Source organism: Scyliorhinus torazame, chromosome 11 (assembly GCF_047496885.1).
Source record: "Scyliorhinus torazame isolate Kashiwa2021f chromosome 11, sScyTor2.1, whole genome shotgun sequence".
Taxonomy (NCBI): domain Eukaryota; kingdom Metazoa; phylum Chordata; class Chondrichthyes; order Carcharhiniformes; family Scyliorhinidae; genus Scyliorhinus; species Scyliorhinus torazame.
This window is the reverse complement of record NC_092717.1, coordinates 132,465,016-132,489,501: the sequence shown is the minus strand read 5'-3', so window position 1 is coordinate 132,489,501 and position 24,486 is coordinate 132,465,016. Positions and strand designations below refer to the sequence as shown.

The 24,486-nt window shown below is 43.2% G+C and overlaps 1 protein-coding gene across 3 annotated transcripts in view; it reads right to left on the bottom strand.

The window, feature by feature from the left end:
- Positions 1-24,486, bottom strand: part of rb1cc1 (RB1-inducible coiled-coil 1) — a 250,378-nt gene that overhangs the window by 140,713 nt on the left and 85,179 nt on the right. For all 3 annotated transcript variants that reach the window (XM_072467777.1, XM_072467778.1, XM_072467779.1), the window contains 4 exons: positions 17,310-17,494; positions 4,451-4,637; positions 4,271-4,352; positions 15-79 (listed from right to left, as the gene is read on the bottom strand). In XM_072467777.1, coding sequence (XP_072323878.1) covers positions 15-79; positions 4,271-4,352; positions 4,451-4,637; positions 17,310-17,494 — 519 coding nt within the window. The remainder of the gene's footprint in view (positions 1-14; positions 80-4,270; positions 4,353-4,450; positions 4,638-17,309; positions 17,495-24,486) is intronic.

The window sequence follows — 24,486 nt, the reverse complement described above, 5'->3', positions numbered from 1 at the left end:
TTACTTATACGTACACAAAAGGATGATGGCGGCCATGAGTCAAGCCCCTTAAACAAACGATTTCTAAGAAATGATCTTCCTGTGGAAGGAGAAGCCTCAGTATAAATATACAATGGTAGACTTGAAACGTCAAACAACTTACATAAAATATGTTGTATGAAAAACATTTAAGTGAGCAAATAGATCCCGATAGCTGAGCTAGATAAGGCAGTGATGAGCAAGCCTAATCAGGCAAGTTTCTGTTTCGATTAATCTTCATGATGAATAGTAAGGCCACAGCAATTGGGCACAGCATCACAAGGTTAGAAAATGTGTGCGTGATGGTGGTGGGGAGGCGCCAGACAGATCAGCCCACGTTTCTGCTTCTGACCGTTATTCAATAATGCCTTTACTATTGTGTGAAGGCTGGACGAGGTTGCAACATATTTCAGATGAATGGTTCTCAGCCACTGTTTATATCTGAACCCTGACAATGATCATTTAGACAAACTATCGCAGGGCACACAATGTGCATGAAATGTACCTAGCAAAAGTTAACATCCAAAAAGGAGATTCAAGAGGAGAAAATTTACAACAAAAGTAATCCAACTAGTGTTCACCATCTTCATGCTCAGGCACACACTGTCCATTGTGTTTATTATTCAAAGCATAGAAAAAGCATTTAATGTGCATCTACATCTTTCTAAGTCGCAACTATGTGCCCAATGTGAAAACTATGGTCAGGATGAATTTCCTCCAGGGAAACACTGGCAAGATAATGGTCATCTGTTTGGTATTCATAAAAATTCTGAAGCTGTATCATTCAAGATCTAGTTGAGCTTAACCCAAAAGTATAGCCATGTGGTTCTAGTTGGGCATTAACTAACCCTACAAACACACACACTTCAGTCTCAACCTCAACTAGATCACTTGCACTGCTACTAATACCCTCATTATTTTTACTTTCATCCATCTCAAGCTATATTCTGCAAGAGCACCAAAATTCCATCATGCATTTCTGAACCCAAACAAATCCCATTCACTAATATGCAAGTTTTACTGACCACAGCTGAACTCCCCAGGATTCTAATCATTGTCCTCTTTGAAGATCTCACATAGTATGCCTCAAATCTACCATTGCAACACTGTTCTGTGCCACAGTTCAGCATACCTTGTACTCTTCTGATCCTGGACTCCAGCGGATTCGCCTCCATTTATTCAGAATGACAGAAATTCACTATACTTCTGAAATTTGCTCCCTCAGCTCCTGTGTTACTACATACTTTCCTGCCTTCAAAAAACCTGCACAAAACAGATCATTCCAACCGAAGCTTCAATCAACTTCCTAAACCACCTCCCTATCCAACAGTAACATGAATTTAAAGAGCATCTTTAATATGGTGCAATGGTCCAAGGTGCTTCACACAAGTAATAATAATAATCTTTATTGTCACAAGTAGGCTTACATTAACATTGCAATGAAGTTACTGTGAAAAGCCCCTAGTCGCCACATTCCGGTGCCTGTTCGGGTACGCAGAGGGAGAATTCAGAATATCCAATTCATCTAGCAGCACGTCTTTCGGCACTTGTGGGAGGAAACCGGAGCACCCGGAGGCAACCACGCAGACATAGGGAGAACGTGGAGACTCCACACATTCAGTGGCCAACGTTGCGAGTATCTGATTTTATAATTCTTATGTTTTAGAGATGTAACTTTTGTTTTAGGATTGGAATTTAATTTTGCATGCAAATGGAAAAACCTGATTGAGAAAGTGGTAAATAATTGAAGTAATTGTAAACCAAACAGGCCTGATTTAATTGTAATCAAAAAGGTGACCTGTACTTATTCAATGAAGGTCAGAGTTAGAAATTGAAAGCCCTAAGCTATGGACGACCCATCTTTGTGCTTTTGGTAGAGCCAGGGTGTCTCTGGTTATTTCAACAATAGAGTAAAATTATTTATGTAGTTCCCAAATCGAAGAAGCTAAAAGTAGCTTTGTAAAGAAGGAGGTTTCTTGGTAGCATCAAGAAGTCTGGAAAAAGGGCAATGACATCAATTCAAAACATAAATTTCTCATATGGATCACAGAAACAAAGGGTTATTTTGAAGGGAGGTAATTAATTTAATTTCTGTTTGGAACATCCCGGCGTATGTTACATTGCTATGGAGATGGGCTGTGAGGTTTAGGAAGGTTCCTTTGTTTACTTTATTGGTGTGTATTTGCTTGCAGAAAAGATAAGTCAGCAGTGGAACTAGAATTCGTATTGGAGCTATGAGAACACACTGGGAAAAAACAAGTCCGATCCAAAGTCAGGACAAGGAGCAGAGAGGCCATTAGGAACCAGGACTGTTCCTGATTCTTAAATCATTTAGCAAGAAGGCAGTGAGGCCCCAAGCTTGAGCTGAGGAGTCCATAGCCCTGAAGTTTTAAAGGAAAGCTGTGAAGTTCACTTAGCCAAAAGCTAATGAAAGGATCCCCATGAAATCTCTTCCCTCGGGAATAGCTGGAACACTGGGGAGAAACAATAATAAGGGAAGAAGTAACAGAGGAACTAGATTTTAATTCTACCAGCATTGACAAACCATAGCATTGTTGGTTTTTTTAATGCAGAAAAGTTGATTTTTGTTTAAAAGTGTAAATATTGGGGCACAGTTCATTCAATTAAACGGTGTCCAGATTAATGATCCATACCAGGACTGTAACACAAAAACTCTCAAACAAAATTTGACACCAAGCCATTAGAAAGGGATACTAAAGAAGGTGAGCAAAATTTTGGTCAAAGAAGTCGGTTTTGAGTCTTAAAGAGGCAACCACAGACAGGCATGGAAAGCGAATTCCACAGGTCAGCATTCGATTCTAGATGTACAGGCGATGAGGGACAGAACAAAAACCTAATTTTTGCACACATGTAAGCTCTTATTTGTAGAGATAAGCAATCTCAAAACCTAATAACCAATTCCATTATGTTCCTAGAAGCATAAGTGAATCCTCAGTTAATCCCATTTGAATACAATTAAACACTCAATTAATGTCATAATAATAATCTTTATTGTCACAAGTAGATTTACATTAACGCTGCAATGAAGTTACTGTGAAAAGCCCCTAGTCGCCACATTCCATCCCTGTTCGGGTACAGAGGGAGAATTCAAAATGTCCAATTCACCTAACAGCTCGTCTTTTGAGACTTGTGGGAGGAAACTGGAGCACCCGGAGGAAACCCACGCCGACATGGGAGAGTGTGCAGACTCCGCACAGACAGTGACCCAAGCCGGGAATCGAACCTGGGACCCGTACAATTAACAGTCAGAGCTTGAACAACTGAAGCAGTGGTGCTGCTGGAGGCCCAATTAAAATCAGAAATACAGGTCAGAATTGAAACAGCTTTGGATGGAGACCGCCTGGGAATACCAGTCGCAGTAGACTAAGACTACGGCCATACTAGTCTGAAAATGCCAGATCTTGTCTGATCTCGGAAGCTAAGCACTCAGGCCTGGTTAGTACTTGGATGGGAGAATTGAAACAGCGAAGAGATGTTAGAAGGTTGCAGGGCTAGAAAAGGTTAAAGTAGAGGGGGAAGGGGATAAAGGTATTTAAAAATAAGGTAGCGAATTTGCAAATTGAGACATTGCAAATTGGGAGACAATGCACATAATAATAATTTTTATTGTTGTCACAAGTAGGCTTACAGTAAGACTGCAACAAAGTTACTGTAAAAATCTCCTAGTCGCCACACTCTGGCGCCTGTTCAGGTACATTATTGAGGGAGAATTCAAAATATCCAATTCACCTAACAAGCACATTTTCCGGGACTTGCGTGAGGAAACCGGAGCACCCGGAGGAAACCCACGGACACGGGGAGAACGTGCAGACTCTGCACAGACAGTGACCCAAGTCAGAAATCAAACCTGGGATCCTGGCGCTGCGAAGCAACAGTGCTAACCACTGTGCTAAAGGGTTCAATACACTCTTTCTGCCACTATGTTGCTACACAAGTGTAAATTGCTGACATCTATGAATTATTTGACAGCAAACAGTTGGAAAAACCTAAAATTTGGCTTGATAAGTACAACATATTAAAGACAGTTTTTATAAATTGCATTCAGAACATGCCAATAAAATCATATTCATTAAAGGTTACAGAAAATATATTAAGAAAAAACCCTGCAAAAATCACATATGAACAAGAGAAACATCATAATTTACATATTCCTAATGTGTCAAGAACAGACTGCTAATATTCCCATTTTGACTTTATGCAATGAACCTGGGTAGTGGAAAAATTAACTTACTAAACAGCTTTCCAAATGATTCTCTTTTTGCTCGCTCAGCTTTGTAGAGTTGCTTTCCTTCTTTTACAAGAGCATTGGCCCACTTTAAGGGGAATAAAAGTGAATTATTTTGTTAATTTTTAAAAATGCTACATATGAATAGTATCGTATGGAGATTTAGACCAGAATTGATTAACATACCTCCCTGTAATGTTTAGTGAACATTTTCCGCCTTACTACCTCAACAACTGCTAGGCAGTACATTTGAGGAACAGTGCTAAGTGCCTCAACAATCCGGATTCTCTCTTGCAGTTCTGTCAGAAGTCGTAGCAAAGCCTGGAGTTTTTCACCATTTTGATCTGCGTGAAGCATCACATAACAGCACCACCTAACAAAGACACATCTGAATCAGCACTAAATCACTGTGCAATTTTGAAACAGTGTGTGGAAAGTTTGTAACAGTGAAATCTATACAAAATTTTGACGATGGAATTCTGACAAATGTAACTATTTTATGATAAGTAATGGGACATAATTTGTTGTAGGGAGTGAACTTAAAATCATTTCCTTGGCAAGTTGCTGAAAATGTGAAATGATAATGTCACCTCAAGGGGAAAAAAAACATAGGGCAAACAGTATGTCTTTAACAAATCGAATTAAAAGATTGTGAAATTAACAGCTCAAGGGCCAAAAGAAAGTGTATATTAGAATGAGTGAATTCAATGACAAAGGAGGTATAAAAGTGGAAATGGTGTAGGGGCGGGGAGGTCAGTCATCCAGCGCATTTTAAAAGGAAAAAAGATAGCAAGATTCTAGTTTTGTGAAGCTAAAGGCAAAACAACAGATCTGTGATAGCAATCTATAGATTTCAGTGTTTTATTCCGCATCTGCTTTCACCTGAAATACCTGTATTATTTGCATATAAAGTATCATTAGCTTCATCTTCATTTTGACAGCAAATTAACAATACACCGCACAAAAATATCTGAAGGTATTCTTTAAGTAACATTTGTAGGAAATAAATATAATACTTATATAAATTAATTACAGATTTCAATAGTTTACAATGCAAATCTGCAGTGTTTTTTTTTTAAGGTATACAGTAACCATTAATCACATCTGTAATAGTCTTCACATGAAGGAATAATCCCTGCACCATCAGTAAAGCTAACAAAGAAAATTACTGTTATTCCCCTCCTCGTTGCAGGTACGCTTCTCCTTGGCCCATCGCAGAATCATCTCTTTCTCCACAAATTTGTGGAGTCTCACGATCACCCCCCCCCCCCCCCCCCACTCCAGGCTTCTGTCTCAGGGACCTATGCCCTCGGTCCACTTGAGGTACCTCATTTAGCACCCCTTCTGCCACCAGCCCTACCAGCATCTTCGAGACATAGCTCGTGGCACTCACACATTCCACTCCTTCAGGCAGGTCCACTATTCGCAGGTTCTGCCTTCTCGAGGTATACGCCTGCTCCTCCACCTTTGCCCTCAATGTTTTACACGGGTCTCCTAGAAGTCCCACCTCCGCCTCCAAAGCCACCACATGATCACGGTGGTCTGAGATCACTCCTTCAGTCTCCCGAATTAGTGAACCCTGCACCTCCAAACACCTCTCCACCTGTTTCAGCACCTCTTCAGGAGCACCACAGCTTCTTCGATGGCCTTGGCGCGATCCTCACGCATTTCTTTCCTCTGTTGATGGAATTCCACCTTGATAAAAACCATCAGCTCCTGTATCTGGGGCCTTCCAGCTTGCATCAGCCCTTCCCCCTCCTGCATGTTTAAAGTGGCTATTGCGGTTGCTGCAGCAGAAGCTTGTACCAACTATTCAGCCAAATATCTCACTGTTTTCTGCAGAGTCTGGTGACCAGCGGACATACCACTCCCGGGGAAAACTACTCCTCCAACATTCACCAACGCCTTTTCATCAAAATTCCACCCACTATTGGGCAAAAAGAGCTCTTTTCTGTGACTTTAAGCAGGAGCTGCCCTGTATGTGACCAGTCACTCCATGGTCACAACCGGAAGTCCTTCTGGTGAGTCCCTTCATAAATTTCCTCTGTCTTTTTGAGCAGAGAAAGTTCTCATATATTTGTTCCTTTGAGCACAATTATCCAGTTAATAATTCCATCTCTTATAGATAAATCTATGATGTGGAGATGCCGGCGTTGGACTGGGGTGAGCACAGTACGAAGTCTTACAACACCAGGTTAAAGTCCAACAGGTTTGTTTCGATGTCACTAGCTTTCGGAGCGCTGCTCCTTCCTCAGGTGCATTCGCGTCAAGGCCATCTTCAGAACAGTGACCACGACACCACACAACCCTGTCATGGCAATCTCTGCAAGACGTGCCAGATCATCGACATGGATACCACGATTACACGTGAGAACACCACCCACCAGGTACGCGGTACATATTCGTGCGACTCGGCCAACGTTGTCTACCTCATACGCTGCAGGAAAGGATGTCCCGAAGCGTGGTACATTGGCGAGACCATGCAGACGCTGCGACAACGAATGAACGGACATCGCGCAACAATCACCAGGCAGGAATGTTCCCTTCCAGTCAGGGAACACTTCAGCACTCAAGGGCATTCAGCCTCTGATCTCCGGGTAAGCGTTCTCCAAGGCGGCCTTCAGGACCCGCGACAACGCAGAATCGCCGAGCAGAAACATATAGCCAAGTTCCGCACACATGAGTGCAGCCTCAACCGGGACCTGGGATTCATGTCACATTACATTCATCCCCCACCATCTGGCCTGCAAAATCCTACCAACTGTCCTGGCTTGAGACAATTCACACCTCTTTAACCTGGGGTTACCCCATCTCTGGATCTGTAAAGATTTAATCACCTGCTAATGCTCGCATTCCTAGCATTGTTTGGCATCTTTGAATTTGTCTATATATGGGTTTCTGGAACAGACCTCTTCATTCACCTGAGGAAGGAGCAGCGCTCCGAAAGCTAGTGACATCGAAACAAACCTGTTGGACTTTAACCTGGTGTTGTGAGATAAATCTATGTGCATCGTGAGAGGTTATAAGGCTGCTAATTAGAGTTTTTTATGTTGCTGCCTTTGGTTGAAAGGAGTTGAAAAGTGCACCAATTTGGGTTGTCCTTTCTAGTTCAAGGAGATACTTGATTGAAGTATGCTGAAGAAATCTGTTCCAGTGGTTTCCTTTGTTATATTCACTGGTGATGCAGGGATTATTCCTTCATGTGAAGACTATTACAGATATATGTGATTACTGGTTACTGTATACATTCAAAAAACACTGCAGATTTGCATTGTAAAGTATTGAATGTCGTGTTATTCACCCTGGGGTAACACGGACTGCAACAGGATGCAGATGAATGGTAAAGCATACACCAAACGTAGGCGTTGGTTCAATACGATTTATCGAACTTCTGTAACAATGCACACAGCTGGCTATGGGTTGACACTCTACTACTCGAAGTGTAGTAACTCAAACTTACTAGACCAGGCTAGCTCTGATCCACGTGTAGAACGTGCTGACTGATATATACACCCTGACTGTCACTACAGTTGTCACCAGTGGAAAGAGGCGGAGTGCTGATGCCTTGTGTGTTTTATAGTTGGAAGCCCCCCTCTGGTGTTCTGTCTGGTGATTGGTTGTGTTCTGTCCTGGATGTTGATTGGCTAACCTGGGTGTCTGTCACTGCCTGTTTTTACCTCATGATGTGCATGGGTGCACATTATGACATCCCCCCTTTAAAAAAAAAAATTGTCGGTTGCTTAGAGCATATACGACATATTTACAGATATAACTATTTACAGCAAATGGCGAGTGAATGCATATGTACATGTAAGGTGTCTAGCGTGCAGATACAGAACAATATGTACAAAGGAAATATTTATAAGTCCAATCTCTGGGGCTGGCGTTGGATCCTTGTCGACCGCCTGAGAGGTGGAGGTGGAGACGACAGCGCCTTGACAGGCGGGATTGCAGTTAGATTGGTGGCCTCGTGGAGCGAGGTGTCCGGAAAAGGCATAACGACAGCTGGGAATGTGAGATCCGGTGGTGGGCAGGCAAGTTTGCGTAGTGCCCTTCTGTTGCGCCTGACAATGGATCCATCAGCCATGCGAACCACGAGCGACCTGGGAGCAGCCTGTCGAACAACAACAGCTGGAGCTGACCAGCCTCCACCAGGCAACTTGATGCGAACAGCATCTTCCGGAGAGAGCACAGGCAAATCAGTAGCATGCTGGCTTTGAAAGCAAACCAAGGCAGGCCAGCAGCACGGTTCAATTCCCGTACCAGCCTCCCCAAACAGGCGCCGGAATGTGGCAACTCGGGGCTTTTCACAGTAACTTCATTTGAAGCCTACTTGTGACTATAAGCGATTTTCAATTCATTTTCATTTCGTATGTCAGCTTTTGCCGGTTTCTGAGTTACTGCACCTTTTGCAGCACTGGGAGGTGATCCAGGTCAGGTAAATGAATGGCCGGAACAGTGGGCCGCAGGTCACGATTTATAAGGAGTTGTGCCGGAGACATACCGGTTGTCAGAGGGGTTGCCCTGTACACCAGGAGCGCAAGATTAAAGTCAGAAGCGGAGTCCACAGCCTTGCAGAGCAGTTGCTTCACGATATGGACTCCTTTTTCGACCTTCCCGTTAGATTGCGGGTAATGCGGGCTCGAGGTAACGTGCTTGAACTGGTATAGCTTTGCGAAGTTGGACCACTCTTGGCTGTAGAAGCAGGGACCGTTGTCGCTCATGACCGTGAGCAGAATACCATGCCTGGCAAATGTCTCCTTGCAGGCCTTGATGACAGTCCTTGATGTGAGGTCGGACAGTTTCACCACTTCGGGGTAACTCGAGAAAGAGTTAATTATAAGCACGTAGTCACGCCCATTGGCGTGAAAAAGGTCGATTCCCACCTTAGACCTCGCAGAGGTCACGATCTTGTGTTACTGGAGTGTTTCTTTGTGCTGAGCAGGCTGGAAACGCTGGCAGTCGCACAATTGAGGACCATGTTGGATATGTCCTCGTTGATGCCAGGCCAATAGACAGCCTGCCGGGCCCTGCGCCTGCATTTCTCGATACCGAGGTGTCCCTCGTGGATCAGTTTGAGCACGAAGCTCTGGAGGCTGCGAGGAATAACGATACGATCCAGCTTGAGGAGGATCCCCTCGACAACTGTTAGGTCATCCTTGACATTAAAGAACTGGGGGCATTCCCCTTTCTGCCAACCATTTGCAGCACTGTAGCATTGTGGATAACACACTTGCTTCACAGCTCCAGGGTCCCAGGTTCGATTCCGGCTTGGGTCACTGTCTGTGCGGAGTCTGCACATCCTCCCAGTGTGTGCGTGGGTTTCCTCCGGGTGCTCCGGTTTCCTCCCACAGTCCAAAGATATGCAGTTTAGGTGGATTGGCCATGATAAATTGCCCTTAGTATCCAAAATTGCCCTTAGTGTTGGGTGGGGTTACTGGGTTATGGGGATAGGGTGGAGGTGTGGACCTTGGATAGGGTGCTCTTTCCAAGAGCCGGTGCAGGCTCGATGGGCCGAATGGCCTCCTTCTGCACTGTAAATTCTATGAAATCTAAATTCTATGAAGGTGATGTATGACCCGCTGCAGAAAAGGGTCCTTGACAGTCTCTTCTCCAATGTTGACGACTCGTTCGTCTGAGGTCGGGAGGTTGCTGGCACACAGTTGCACTTGTGCCTCAATTTGGCAGATGAAGTTGATCTGTTCATAGGGCGAGGTGATGGCGCGAGACAGGGCATCCGCAATGATTAGCTCCTTGCCCGGTGTGTAAACCAATTCGAAATCATACCTGCGGAGTCGAAGGAGAATGCGCTGGAGCCTGGATGTCATGCCATTCAAGTCCTTGTGAATGATATGGACTAGGGGTCTGTGGTCAGTCTCTACTGTGAAAGGTGGTAGTCCGTAGACGTAATCATGGAACTTTACAATACCGGTGAGGAGGCCCAGGCACTCTTTCTTTATCTGAGCATACCTCTGCTCAGTGGGAGTCTAGGCCATGGATGCATAGGCCACTGGAGCCCAGGACGAAGAGTCATCCTTCTGGAGGAGCACGGCACCAATGCCGTCCTGGCTGGCGTCTGTGGAGATTTTTGTCTCCCACTCTGGGTCAAAAAACGCTAGTACCGGAGCAGTGGTGAGCTTTGCCTTTAACTCGAGCCACTCTGCTTGATGTGTGGGTAGCCACTGAAAGGCAGTGTACTACTTCACCAGTTGCCTGAGAGCCGTGGTGTGTGATGCGAGGTTGGGAATGAACTTTCCCAATAAGTTAACCATACCCAGGAAGCGGAGTACCACCTTTTTGTCTTCCGGGGTCTTCAGGGGTGTTGATGGCCTTGACTTTGTCCTAGTCCGGTTGCACGCCCTGCTGGGATATTTGATCAGCCAAAAACTTGATTGATGACATGCCATAGCAGCATTTGGCCTTGTTCAACTTGAGGCCGTTGGCATGTATGAGTCTAAAGACTTGTTGGAGACGAGATATGTATTCCTCTGGGGTCGTGGACCATATAATGAAGTCATCAACATAAAGCCGCACACCCTCAATGCCCTCCAGCATCTGATCCATGATCCTGTGAAAGATTTGAGAAACAATACCAAACGGCATGTGGTTGTAACAGTACCTTCCGAAAGGTGTATTAAACATGCAGAGCTTCCTGCTGGACTCGTCCAGTTGTATCTGCCAGAAGCCACGCGATGCATCTAGCTTCTTGAAGAATTTGGCACGTGCCATCTCACTGGTTAGCTCCTCCCACTTCGGGATCAGGTAGTGTTCCCGCATTATGTTTCGGTTAAGATCCTTGGGATCTATACATATGCGCAATTCTCCAGAGGTCACACAGACCATCGAGCTGACCCAGTCAGTCGGTTCCGTCACTTAACAGAGATTATACCCTGGTCTTGGAGCTCCTGCAGCTGCGCCTTTCAACGGTCCTTCAGAGGAGCTGGCACCCGGCATGGTGCATGGATCACAGGCGTGGCATCAGGCCAGAGTAAGATTTTGTAGCGGGACGGCAGCGTGCCCATCCGACTGAACACATCCGGGTATTGTGACAGGATTTTGTCAACGTCAGCCTGAAGATTCATATTGGCAGAGGACATGGCATGTACGCGCTGGACGAGATTGAGTAGCTTGCATGCATGGGCACCAAGCAAGGAAGCCTAGTCAGGCTTGACTATTTCAAATCGCAGTGTGGCTTTGATGGCCTTGTTGGAGACATGCAGGTGACAAGACCCTAACGCAGTAATGGCATTGCCATTATAATCAAGCAGCTGGCAGGCCGGCGGAAGAATTTTTGGCTGCGAGCAAGATCTGCTTGAGATACGAGATTGGCAGAAGCACCAGTGTCCAGCTTGAACCAGATGCTGCATTGGTTAACTCTCACGACAGCACGCCATTCGTCCGCAGAATCCACGTTGAGGATGGGTTGGCGCGTTGCTGAATTTGAGGAGGCCTTGTCATACGTGGTAATGATGCCCACATGATATGGGGTATCCAGGCAGTCGTCCTCGGGATCCGTGGTATTACGAGGTTCTGAATCCAGCAGCTCTTGCTGCACACTTCAAACTCGTTTGCGTTGGAACTGGGATCGCTGGCCCACGATCGGAGGTGCAGACCTGCACAAGGCTGCATAATGGGCAGGCTTCCCACAATTTAAACACAGCCTGCCTCTTGCAGGGCATTGCCGCTTTAAGTGGGCGGTGCCGCAGTTCAGGCACGTCATGACGTTGACGTCGTAATGCTCTGTGCATCGTTGCACATGCGCAGTGCGGTCAGCCGCCGCTCGCACCTGCGCAGTGTGGTCTTCGGCCGCTTTGTTCTCCCATTCATGGTGCGCATGCGTGGGACCCCGGGAAAAGCGCGCAAAATGGCCGCCTTCATCGATGCTAAGGCGCCGCATTCGGGCGATGGCCTGTACACTCTCTGCCTCGTGGAAGGCAAGTTGGGCCTGTTCTGCCGATTTAAGGCAGGAGTAGCGACTTTGCGCCTGTTCATGCACTTTACACGTCTCGATGGCTACTGGCAGGGTCGTGTTTTTTATTTTTAGGAGCTGCTCCCGCAGGGCGTCGGAGTGGTCCCTGATAAGGGGATCAGCGGTGTCACCGTAGTTGCAGGATTGCTCTAATATGCGGAGATGAGTTAGAAAGGATTGGAAAGGCTCACCCTTACCCTGAAGGCGTTGCTGGAAGACATAGCGCTTAAAACTCTCCTTCGTTTCGACTTCACAGTGACTGTCGAATTTGGCTAACACGGTCTGGAACTTGGTCTTGTCCTCGCGGTCGGCAAAAGTGAGCGAATTGGAGATTTGGATGGCCTGGTCCCCCGCAGTCGATAGGAGCAGCGCGATTTTTCTGGCATCGAACGCATCCTCGAGGTCTCAATGTATAGACTGAATTTCTGCTTGAAGACCCGCCAGTTGGCGCCGAGATTCGAGGTGCCTGGATCGTCTCCATGCCACTGGAAGGCACTTGCTGGTCGTCAATGAATTATTCAAGGTAAATTACTTAGATGAAGTAGACTCCTGGTATCATGTCGTGTTATTCACCCTGGGGTAACACGGACTGCAACAAGATGCAGATGAACGGTAAAGCATACACCAAACGTAGGCGTTGGTTCAATACGATTTATCGAACCTATGTAACAATGCACACAGCTGGCTATGGGTTGACACTCTACTACTCTAAGTGTAGTAACTCAAACTTACTAGACCAGGCTAGCTCTGATCCACGTGTAGAACGTGCTGACTGATATATACACCCTGACTGTCACTACAGTTGTCACCAGTGGAAAGAGGCAGAGTGATGCCTCGTGTGTTTTTTAGTTGGAAGCCTCCTCCTCTGCTGTTCTGTCTGGTGATTTGTTGTGTTCTGTGCTGTATGTTGATTGGCTAACCTGGGTGTCTGTCACTGCCTGTTTTTACCTCATGATGTGTATGGGTGCATATTATGACATTGAAATCTGTAATTAATTTGTAAGTATTATATTTATTTCCTACAAATGTTGCTTGAAGAAATACCTTCAGATATTTTAGTGCGGTGTATTGTTAATTTGCTGCCAAAATGAAGATGAAGCTAATGATACTTTATTTATATGCAAATAATTCAGGTATTATTCAGGTATGAGGGGACAGAGGGAGCATCGGGTGTCGCTCTATGCCGATGACCTCTTGCTGTCTGTTTCGGTTCCGCTGGAGAGTATGGGAAGGATTAAGGGCCTGCTGGGAGGTTTGGGGGTTTCTCAGGATACAAACTGAATGTAGGGAAAAGCGAGGTAGTCTCGGTGAATGAGCTGGGACAACGGGCTAATTTAGTGGGGATGTCATTTACGGTAGCGAGGGATAGGTTTAGGTATTTGGGGATTCAGGTAGCGAGGGAATGGACGGGGCTCCATAAGTGGAACTTAACAAAGCTGGTGGAGGAGGCCAGGGAGGATATTAGGAGGTGGGATACACTGCACTTAATGTTGGCGGGGAGGGTCCAAGTGATGAACATGAATATTCTGCCGAGGTTCTTGTTTATCTTTCAAACTCTCCCAATCTTTATACCAAAGGCTTTTTTTCGGCAAGTGGACACGATCACCTCGGACTTTGTATGGGCGGGGAAGGTGCCGAGGGTGAGTAGGATCCTGCTGCAGAGGCAGCAGGTGGGTGGTTGGCATTGCCGAACTTGCTTCATTATTACTGGGCAGCGAATGTGAACAAGGTGCAACGGTGGTGGGAAGGAGAAGGAGTAGAGTGGGTTAGGATGGAGGAGGAATCTTGTAAGGGGTGTAGTTTGAGGGCTATGGTGACGGAAGCCAAGATATTCAGGGAGCCCAGTGGTGCAGTCCACGGTGAAGATATGGAATCAGCGGAGGAGGCATTTTAGGATGGAAGGGATGTCAGTGCTAACGCTGCTCTGCGAGAATCATGGATTTGAGCCAGGGAGGAATGGATAGTGTATACAGGAGGTGGAGGGAAGTGTGGTTGGTCAAGGTGAGCGATTTGTATTTGGAGGAAGGGTTCGCGACTCTGGAGGAGCTAAGGGAGAGGGTAGAGCTGCCGAGGGGAAGTGAGTTCAGGTATCTGCAGGTTAGGGACTTTGCGCGAGGTGTATAACAAAGATATCACGATTATCATGGATGACTTTAATATAAATGTTGGCCAGACAAATCAGATTGACAAAGATGGCCTGAAACTGAGTTGACAGAGTGAATTCTCTTAGAGCAATATGTTCGAAAGCCGGGGAATTCTAGACCAGGTAAGGTATAATGACACAGAATTAATCAATAATCATAGAAGAATCATAGAATTGCAGGGGGCAGCCATTCGGCCCATTTAGTCTGAACCGACTCACTCCCCTTCCTATCCCCAGAACCCCATCCAACCTTTAGACACAAAGGGGCAATTTTGCATGGCCAATTTACCTAACCTGCACATCTTTTGAGTGTAGGAAGAAACCGGAGCACCTGTAGGAAACCCACGCAAACACGGGGAGAACGTGCAAACTCCACACAGTTGCCCAAGGCCGGAATTGAACCCGGGTCTCTGGCGCTGTGAGATAGCAGTGCTAACCACTGCGCCACCATGCAAGGAGCCTCTAGGTGACATAGCTCATAACATGATCGAATTGAAGTGGGATGGGGAGAGTAAGTGTCTAATACTGGTGTTTTAAAACTAAAACTCTAAAGGTATATAGGCAGAGCTGATTAGGAACTAGGAAATTATGTCAAATAGGAGGACAGTAGAGACACAGTGCAAATTATTAAAGAGATATTAACTCTCAAAAAGCAAGAAATTAAGACTCTTGGTGAAAGACGCATCATCCATGGCTGAAACAGGAAGTTGAGAGGGGCTAGGTTGGCTTGGGTCGTTTTCTTTAGAGCAGAGTAGGCAGAGTTGGGGGGGGGGGGTCTGATTTAGAACATGGTGTATAAGATTATGAGGGGTATGGATAGGGAAGATAGGAAGCAGTTGTTCCCCTTAGTTGAAGGGTCAGTAAAAAGGGGGCATAATTTTAAAATGAGGGCAGGTGGTTTAGACGGGATTTGAGGAACTTATTTTTCACCCAGAGGGTGGTGGTAGTCTGGAATGCAGCCAATTGCTGGAAAGTAGGATTAGTGCAGGGTTAGTGTAGTTTTCTCGGTGCAGACACGAAGGGCCTCTTCTGTACTGTATGACTCTAAATCTGCAAAGATTTGTGATAGGTCAGAAGACTGGACAAATTTTTAAGATCCAATGCCCTAAAAAGAGAGGGAGCACAGAGTACGAGGGAAAGCTAGCTAGTAATATAAAAAGATAGTAAGAATTTCTCCAAATATTTAATAGGAAAACGTAGCTAAATCCAGTGTTGGCTCTCTAGAGTGAATCTAGGAAATTGATAATGGAAATTAAAGAAATCATGGAGGTGCTGAACAGCTATTTTGTCTCCATTTTCACTTACAAAATTTCCAAAAATACTTGAAAATCAAGGGATGAAGGCGAAGATAGGAACATAAAACAATCACCATCACCAGGGAAAGAAATGCTGGGAAACTATCAGATCCAGAGGCTAACAAGTCCCGAGGACCTGATGGCCTGCATCCTCGGGTCTTAAAATAAGTGGCTGCAGGAATAGTAGAGGCACTGGTTATAACCTTCCAAAATTGGAAGGGCCCCAGTGAATGAATTGTAAAGTAGTGAATGTAGCACCTATATTCAAGAAAGGAGGGAGACAGAAAAACGAAAACTACAGGCCAATTAGCAGAATATCGGTCATAGGGAAATTGCTAGTTCCATTATGCAACATGCATGAAACAAACCTGCAGCTGTGGCATACTACAATTTCCAAACTGCATTAGATAGATGCTACATCAAATATTACTGCACAGAAGAATGCACAGAAGGATAAAGTGGATGGGGCAGGTAACATTTTAGCACAAATATAGGATTATTTAGCTAACAGGAAACAGAGATAGGATAAATTGGTATTTTCGAGTTGACAACTTGTAACTCGTGGAATGCCATAGGGATCAGTGCTGGGGCCTCAACTGTTCAGAATCTACAGTGGTTAGCACGGCTGCCTACGGCACTGAGGACCCGGGTTTGAATCCCGGTCCTGGGTCACTGTTCCGTGTGGAATTTGTACATTCTCCCCCACAACCCAAAGATGTGTAGGGTAGGTGGATTGGCCACACTAAATTGCCCCGAATTGGAAAAAAATATTGGGTACTCTAAAATATAACAAAAAAACTATTCAGAATTTATATAAATAGAAGGCTATTCATATGTGGAATTATCTTCCCCAGAAAGCAGTGGAGGCTCAGTCATTGAATTTATTTAAGGCTTATTAGATTTCTGATAGACATGGGGGGGGTAAAAAGGTGGAGTTGAGACCATAACCAGATCAATCACCATCACATTGAATAGGATAGCACACTCGGGCCAAATGGCCTATTCATGGTCCTAAGTCCTGTGTTCTCATATGTGTACACACACACCTGTTAGTAAATGTTTCAGAGAGCAAATATAGTTACCTTCATCTAAATATTCACATTGCTATTTTATTTTAACATTTAAGCTGTAATGTACAACAATCATAAAGTGCTGGCATTGGAAATTTCAAAACAATGCTCATGTTTGAAGATTAAATATCCCCTGTTCCAAGTTCAGAATGGGTCCAAAAATAATGGTAATTGTGTTAACAGGATATATATGGTGCTGGGGAAAAATTTAAAAGATAGCTTATACAGTTTAAAAGATGGGGGCATCAGTTCCTACACCCACAGTGCCTCAAGCAGAGTATATACCTATTGTATATTTAGCATATTTTAGGATAGTATATTTTGGAGCTTGGAAGGATATCAATTCATCTCCAGCTCTACCTATAAATTGAATTCCAAGTCTGCAAAGAAATTGAAATGACTGACCTACATAAAAGACACTTCACTTAAAAAGAATTCTAAACTAAAAATATGTCACATACTCCAATAACTAAGTTGTGAAATAAAAATAACTCCTTTTTTGTGGAGGCTGGTAATTACCATCTTCTTTCCAGAATTTCTGATAAAATTCAAGCATGATCAAACTTACTTCAGTCTGACTTGCAAATTATTTGCAAGCTCCTGTTTAGCAGTGGTACATTTCTGTTTAATATCCAGCAGTTTCTTGTGGTTTGTTAACATAATCATTAACTGATTTGCATGACTCAGACATAAATCAGGAAGAACAGATGGGTCTTTCAGGTTTTCAGCTCTCTTCTGATTAGCTAGAAATCCCTGTTGGTACAAAACAAAATAGTGATTATACAAAACTCACATCCATGAAATAGTTTTTAAGCAGTACAGAAACACTTAAGTAGTACTCCCAGGCAAAGTGTGTGTTTTAAGTATATTTTTTTCCTTAAACAAGTTATTTTTTTGTAAAACGTAGATTTCTGATTGGGGCAGATTTCTGAGTGTTTATATACTGTAAAGAAACATGTTCTCCGATGTTTATGCGAATTGTGACATAGACACACCAGAAAAACTAATGTGAACAGGTTTTATATAAAAAGCGGCTCATGGAAAATTGTTGGCTCCAATTAACGCCTGTTAAGTCATCAGTACATATTTGCTCTAGGTTACAAAGAAATTTATCATCCAAAGAAATCCTTTGATTGAACTCTTATCCATAGTCCAATAAGAAATTAAAGGCCACCATTTTTATTCAACAGTAACTCTGGATCGATTAACTCTCATGACACTTGGAAGAAGTAAGGAAGATAAAAAGGACTTCAGTTTCCATCACCACAAAAGGCTCAGTTGCACCATGCTAAAACTTTCATCCTTAATTACAAGTCCATCACCTATCCCACCTATGTAATTTCCCCCACCCACACACTTTACAAGTTACCTGAACTCATCTTTAGCGTCCTGATTTTAATTGCGAAGACAGTATAGTTAGGAGTGATCATAGCAAAAGGACCATCTTTACATTGAGGATATTATGGCACTATCACTGTGCTAAATGTGATAGATTCAAAACAGACATAATTGGGCATCCATGAGATATTATGAACGGTCAGCAGCAAACAGAATTGCATTCAACCACAATCTGTAGCTTCAGGGCCCAGCATAACACTATCTTCAATTACCATCAAACCAGGGGATCAACCCTGGTTCAATGAAGAATACAGGAGGGCATGCCAGCACCAGGCATATCTAAAAATGAGCTGCCAACCTAGTGAAGCTACAACACATGACTACATGCATGCCAAAGAGTGCAATTGACAGAGCTAAGCGATCTTACAACCTACATATCAAAACAAAGTTCGGCAGTCCTTCCACATAATCTTTTATTAGTGTCACAAGTAGACTTTCATTAACACTGCAATGTAGTTACTGTGAAAAGCCCTAGTCGCCACACTCCAGCACCTGTTCAGGTACACCGAGAGAGAATTTAAAATGTCCAATTCACCGAACAGCACGTCTTTTGGGACTTTGGGAGGAAATCGGAGCACGCGGGAGGAAATCCACGCGCACACGGGGAGAATGTGCTGAATGCGCACAGACAGTGACCCAAGCCGGGAATCGAACCTGTGCTGTGAAGCAACGGTGCTAACCACTGTGCTACTGTGCCACCCATCCAGCCATGAATGGCGGTGGACAATTAAAAAATGAATCCAAGGAGGCAACTCCACAATTATCCCCAACCTCAATAATGGGGAAGCCCAGCACATCAGTACGAAAGACCAGGCTGAAACATTTGTAATCATCTTCAGCCAGAAGTGGCGGATGGACGAGTCATCTCAGACTCCTCCCGAGGTCCCTGGCCTCACAGATGGAACAATATCCAAATAAACTGGGCATACCAAAGCACAGCAAAACAGGAAAGTAGTGTGCAGAATGGATATTTCCCTAACAGTACATGGCGCTCGGTATTGCTCAGTAAGGCTCAACTGTTTTAATTAGCTGCATTTCTGTCAGTGAGATGACTTTATCTCTTGTGTTAAGGTTCTTCTTAAAAACCTTAGTTAATTCTGACAATTCCAATAGTGTAAATACCATATGATTCAAATAGCCGGTGAACAGGATAAACATTTTCTGCAACAAGCTCCCTTGGCAGCACTGAAGTTTCTGCCTAGATACTGAGCAAATGTAGGGGAACATGAGATTTACTTTTTCACACAGAGAAAATATTTGTACCTAATAAATGTGTCTGCCATAATAATAAGAGAATGAAGAACGAGAACCACCTATATGTTATACAAAAAGTATTCTCAGCTAGGCTTTAAAGAAATTTGCCCAAATTAAAGGTAAATTTAAATGCTACCCTACCTACATTGAGTTGTTTCAAGCTAAGAGAGGGAATACACAAACAATTCCATGTCCATTTTTAGAACATTATCTCTTTTTAATGTTACACCATAAACTTGAAGATATTTTCATAACATCAAAAATATCAGACTGAGGCCTCAATATCACTTTCCTGTCTATCCCCTATAATTCTCAACTCCTTTGACAATCAAAAATCTGTCTAATTCAACCTGGAGTATACTCCATGACCCAGCTTCCAGTGCTCTCTGTGCAAGCGAGTTCCAAACACTAACGACGCTGAAAAGGAGCTCCTCATCTCGGTCTTAAATGGGAGACCCTTACTTTTAAACTATATCCTCTAGTCCTAAATTCCCTATTACAATCCCAGACCAGACCGCAACAGCAACTAGGATATTAAACCAAAACGCCAATATTTTTGTTGAATTTGTAAGACTGTGTAGAAAGACTACTTCACTCGAGGAGCGATTGTACAAAGAAAAAGGGATTTGATATCAGAAAACAAAACTTCATTAACACAATGCTAAACGTTTATCACACCCAAAAATAGCTTACAATTACCCCTTAAACAATTCTATTCAATAAAGTAAATACAATATCCTTAATTACTATCTCTATTCCCAATTAAATAACATTCAGCTCTCAAACCACCCTGCATCCCAATGGCACAGAGTAATACATACTTTCCAGAATAGATTTGGCTCCTGTTGGAACCCCTGCAGACTCTGGCTGGATGGTTTTAACAAAGCTGTTTCAACTGGTTTGTTTCAGCTTCCCCTTGTCCTCAGGCACGTCTGCATTGCATAAAATACTATTATTGTTGAAGGGGGGGGGGGTTCAGCGATGATACCTCTTAAAACTGAATCATTAGCATGCCACTAGAGTAGTTTTACATAAGTTATTTTATTAAGGATTGAGATGAATTATAGGACTGAGTAATCATTATTCAACATTAAACATGTATTTTTAGGACATTGCAGTAATAAGTAATCAAATGGGATTTAGGATAGCTAACTTGACCAAAAGGACATTACTTCTGGCATCTTGTCTTTGTGAAACAATTCAGGGTGCTGGTTTTGTTGTTCTGCTTCTCACAAACAGTCAGCAAGCTGCTGGGATTGTAAGCAGCTGTCAGGATGAGGATCAATCATGTGCTGCTTGCAATTCTATTGGGTGAAGTTTAAACACTGCTTGCAATTCTATTGGATAAGTTTAAAAGGAGCAGCTTCAGGGATTGGATCGCATCCAACTGGAGTGGGCTATTGATTTTTGAACATTATATAATTACGGTGTTTGAGTCTTTGTTCGGCAGAACAGGTCTTGGCCGATATCCAGTCTGTTCTCCATGTACACGTAACAAGCTTGATTAAACAGCCATCTGTCCAGGTTGTGGTGTTTTGTTCCTCTGTACTGAGCTGAGCCACAGGGAAGAACCCAACGTGGAAGCTGGCTCAATACACAGGTCTTGAAACCGCTACTACATCAATTGTTTTTTTAACTATCCGACTGAGAACAAAAGACCTTATCATAGAATCTACAGTGCAGAAGGAGGCCATTCGGCCCATCGAGTCTGCACCGAGTCTTTGAAAAAGCACCCTTCCCAAGCCCACACTTGCACCCTATCCCCATAACCCAGTAACCCGACCCAACACTAAGTGCAATTTTGGACACGAAGGGCAATTTAGCATGACCAATCCACCTAACCTGCACATCTTTGGACTGTGGGAAGAAGCCAGAGCACCCGGAGGAAACCCACGCACACACAGGGAGAACGTGCAGACTCCGCACAGACAGTGAACCAAGCTGGGAATCGAACCTGGGACCCTGGAGCTGTGAAGCAATTGTGCTAACCACCATGCTACCCGGCTACCCTAATTCTGGTCTAAAGGGTAGCCACATCAGAATTCAACTCAAGGCTTTTTAAAAATGTCTAAATTCCTTACCTCCACCCAACAATGACAATCTCTCCAGGGACTCCCCCTTCTCAAACAACATTGCATTAGTCCAAGCTTTTTACTCTGGTCAATTTCACCTCTGGCTCCTAAAAGTTTTCTAGTCTTACAAAATAAGATTATTTTAAAAACATGACTACTGTAGTCAAACACAATCTAACCCAGAAGTTTATCCCTTAAGTTGCCTAATGTTTATAATCCAATATATGTAAAATCCTGCATTTGTCATACCTTAAAAAAATGAACCATCAATGTAAACAGATAGCTACATTTTTCTAAAGCCTTTTAACTCTAAACATGTCTTATGTTTAAACACAACTTGTACTCTAAGATACATATCATTTTACATTTTAAACATGCAAACATAAACATGGGCATAGTCCATTTCAGTCTTTCTTTTCCAGCTTTGAACACTCCAAATTCTTGCACTTCACAGTTGTGATAAAGCATCGGCAGTCACATTTTCTCTTCTTGACATATGTAGGATTTTTAAAAACTTTAATGGATTATGGTCTGTATATACAATTGTCTCCGATGAATTGTCACCAACATAAATACCAAAATGTTGTCATGCGTTTTCCTGCAGCAGCACAGCACCAACACCCACATCACTTGCATTAATTTCCACCTTAGATGGCTTAGCATAGTTAGGCTCATCAACACTGGTTAACAGAGTCTTCAGATTATCAAATACCTCCTGACATTCCAACGTTCACTGAACTTCCTTGTGCTTTTTCAGAGATTTAGTCAGTAGAACCACCATGTTGCTGAAATTTGGCCTGAATTTCCAGTGGAAACCACATGCCCAGAAATCTTCGAATTTCTTTCATCATTGATGGTATTGGAAACTCTCCAGTAGCTTTAGTTCTCACATTCTGTGGGCCATCTCGCCATGTCCAATTATATGGCCCAAGAATGTGGTTTGAGCTTTTACAAATTCACTTTTAGCCAACTTTACCACCAATCCAGCTTCCTGTAGTCAATCAAAAATTCTTTTAAATGTTCCAAATACTCCTTCCATGCTTGACTGAACACCACCAAATCGTCAATGCGCACTGTTTAGTCAAGAAATTAACTTATTTGGTTAGTCTTTGGAATATTGCTGGCACATTCGTCATTGAAAATGGCATGACTTTAAATTGATACAGACCACTTGGCGTCATAAAAGTAGTAACCGCCTTCATTTGTCTGATAAAGGTATTTGCCAATATCCTTTAAGTCAGTCAAGCTTGGTCATAAAATTTGTTTTTCCCACCTTTTCAACACAGTCTTCCAAACGATGAATAGGATACGAATCAGACTTTGTAACTTTTGACCTTTCTATAGTCCACACACAATCATTGTGTTCAATTCAATTTTGGTAGCATGACGATTGATGAGCTCCAATCGCTGCAACTTACTTCAATGATATCTTCGTTAAGCATGCTGTCAATCTCCATTTGTGCCTGTGCTGACTTTATTGGATTGAGCCTGTACGGATGTTATTTAATGGGAATAGCAATTCCTACATCTACATCATGCATAATTACTTTCATACACCCCAATTTATTCTGACACATAGCTCTATATGACTGTAATAACTAGTTTAGGTCATTTTGATTTTCCTCCAGAAGGCAACTCAATAATTTATCCCAATTCCTTAATACTTCCTCATTATCCAATTTAAATTGAGGAATGTCAAATTCAGAATCATCTAGATTTATCTCTTCTCCCAGAGTTACAATGACTAACACTTCCTCAGTCTTTCGTTCACTATCAAACTACCTTTTGAACACATGAACATGACAATTTCCTTCTACCTGGCATTCTTATCAAATAATTCACCACTCAATTTCCTTTCAATTTGATAAGGCCCACTAAATCTTGCCGTTAAATGGTTCACCTACCATTGGTAACAATACTAGTACTTTCTCCTCACGAACAAAACTACGATTTTTTGATCTCTTATCCGCCTCTTTTCACATCACATGTTGTGACAATTTTAAATGTTTCCCAGCCAACTCACCAGCCATAGTTAATCTCTCCCTAAAGTTTGACACATAATCCAATAGCGCAGTCTCCGAATGCTGATTCACCAATTTCTCCTTGAACAAACTAAGTGGTCCTCTCATCTCATGACCAAAAATCAGTTCAAATGGACTGAATTTGGTGATATATTAGGTGCATCCCAATTGCAAATAGAACAAATGGAATTCCTTTATCCCAATCCTTTGGATAATCCTGACTATAAGCCCTCAACATGGTCTTAAGTGTGATGCCATCTTTCTAATGACGTTGTGATTACTAATGATAGTGTTAAGTTAAATTGCTTTATTCCCAAGATTTCCATAACTTCCTTGAAAGCGTCAACATAAAATTAGATCCCTGATCTCATGAATTTCAATTGGCGTCCATATAGAGTAAAACATTTGGTTAACTCCTCTACAACCCTCTTAGATGTAATATTTTTTAATGGATTTGCCTCTGGAAATCTAGTAGACACGTCCATTATGGTCAGTAGATAGTGATTCCCACTTTTGATTTTAGGCAGGGGTCCCACGCAATCAATTAGGACCCTAGTAGGAGTGGCATGTGGCACAGTGGTTAGCACTGGGACTACAGCGCTGAGGACCCGGGTTCGAATCTCGGCCCTGGATCACTGTCGTGTGAGTTTGCACATTCTCCCAGTGTCTGCATGGGTTTCACCCCCACAACCCAAAGATATGCAGGTTAGGTGGGTTGGCCACGCTAAATTGCCCCTTAATTGGAAAAAATAATAATTGGGTACTCTACAATTATTATTTGTTTTTAAATTAGGACCCTAGTAAAAGGTTCTTCAAATGCTGGAATGGGTATTAAGGGTGCTGGTTTGATTACCACCGGAGGTTTCCCTATTGCTTGATATGTGAGACGTGTACGGCAAAATTCAATTACATTCTTATGCAGTCCAGGCTAATAGAAATATTTTTGTACTTTTGCTTGAATTTCCTTACTCCTAAATGACCTCCTACTGGCACCTCATGC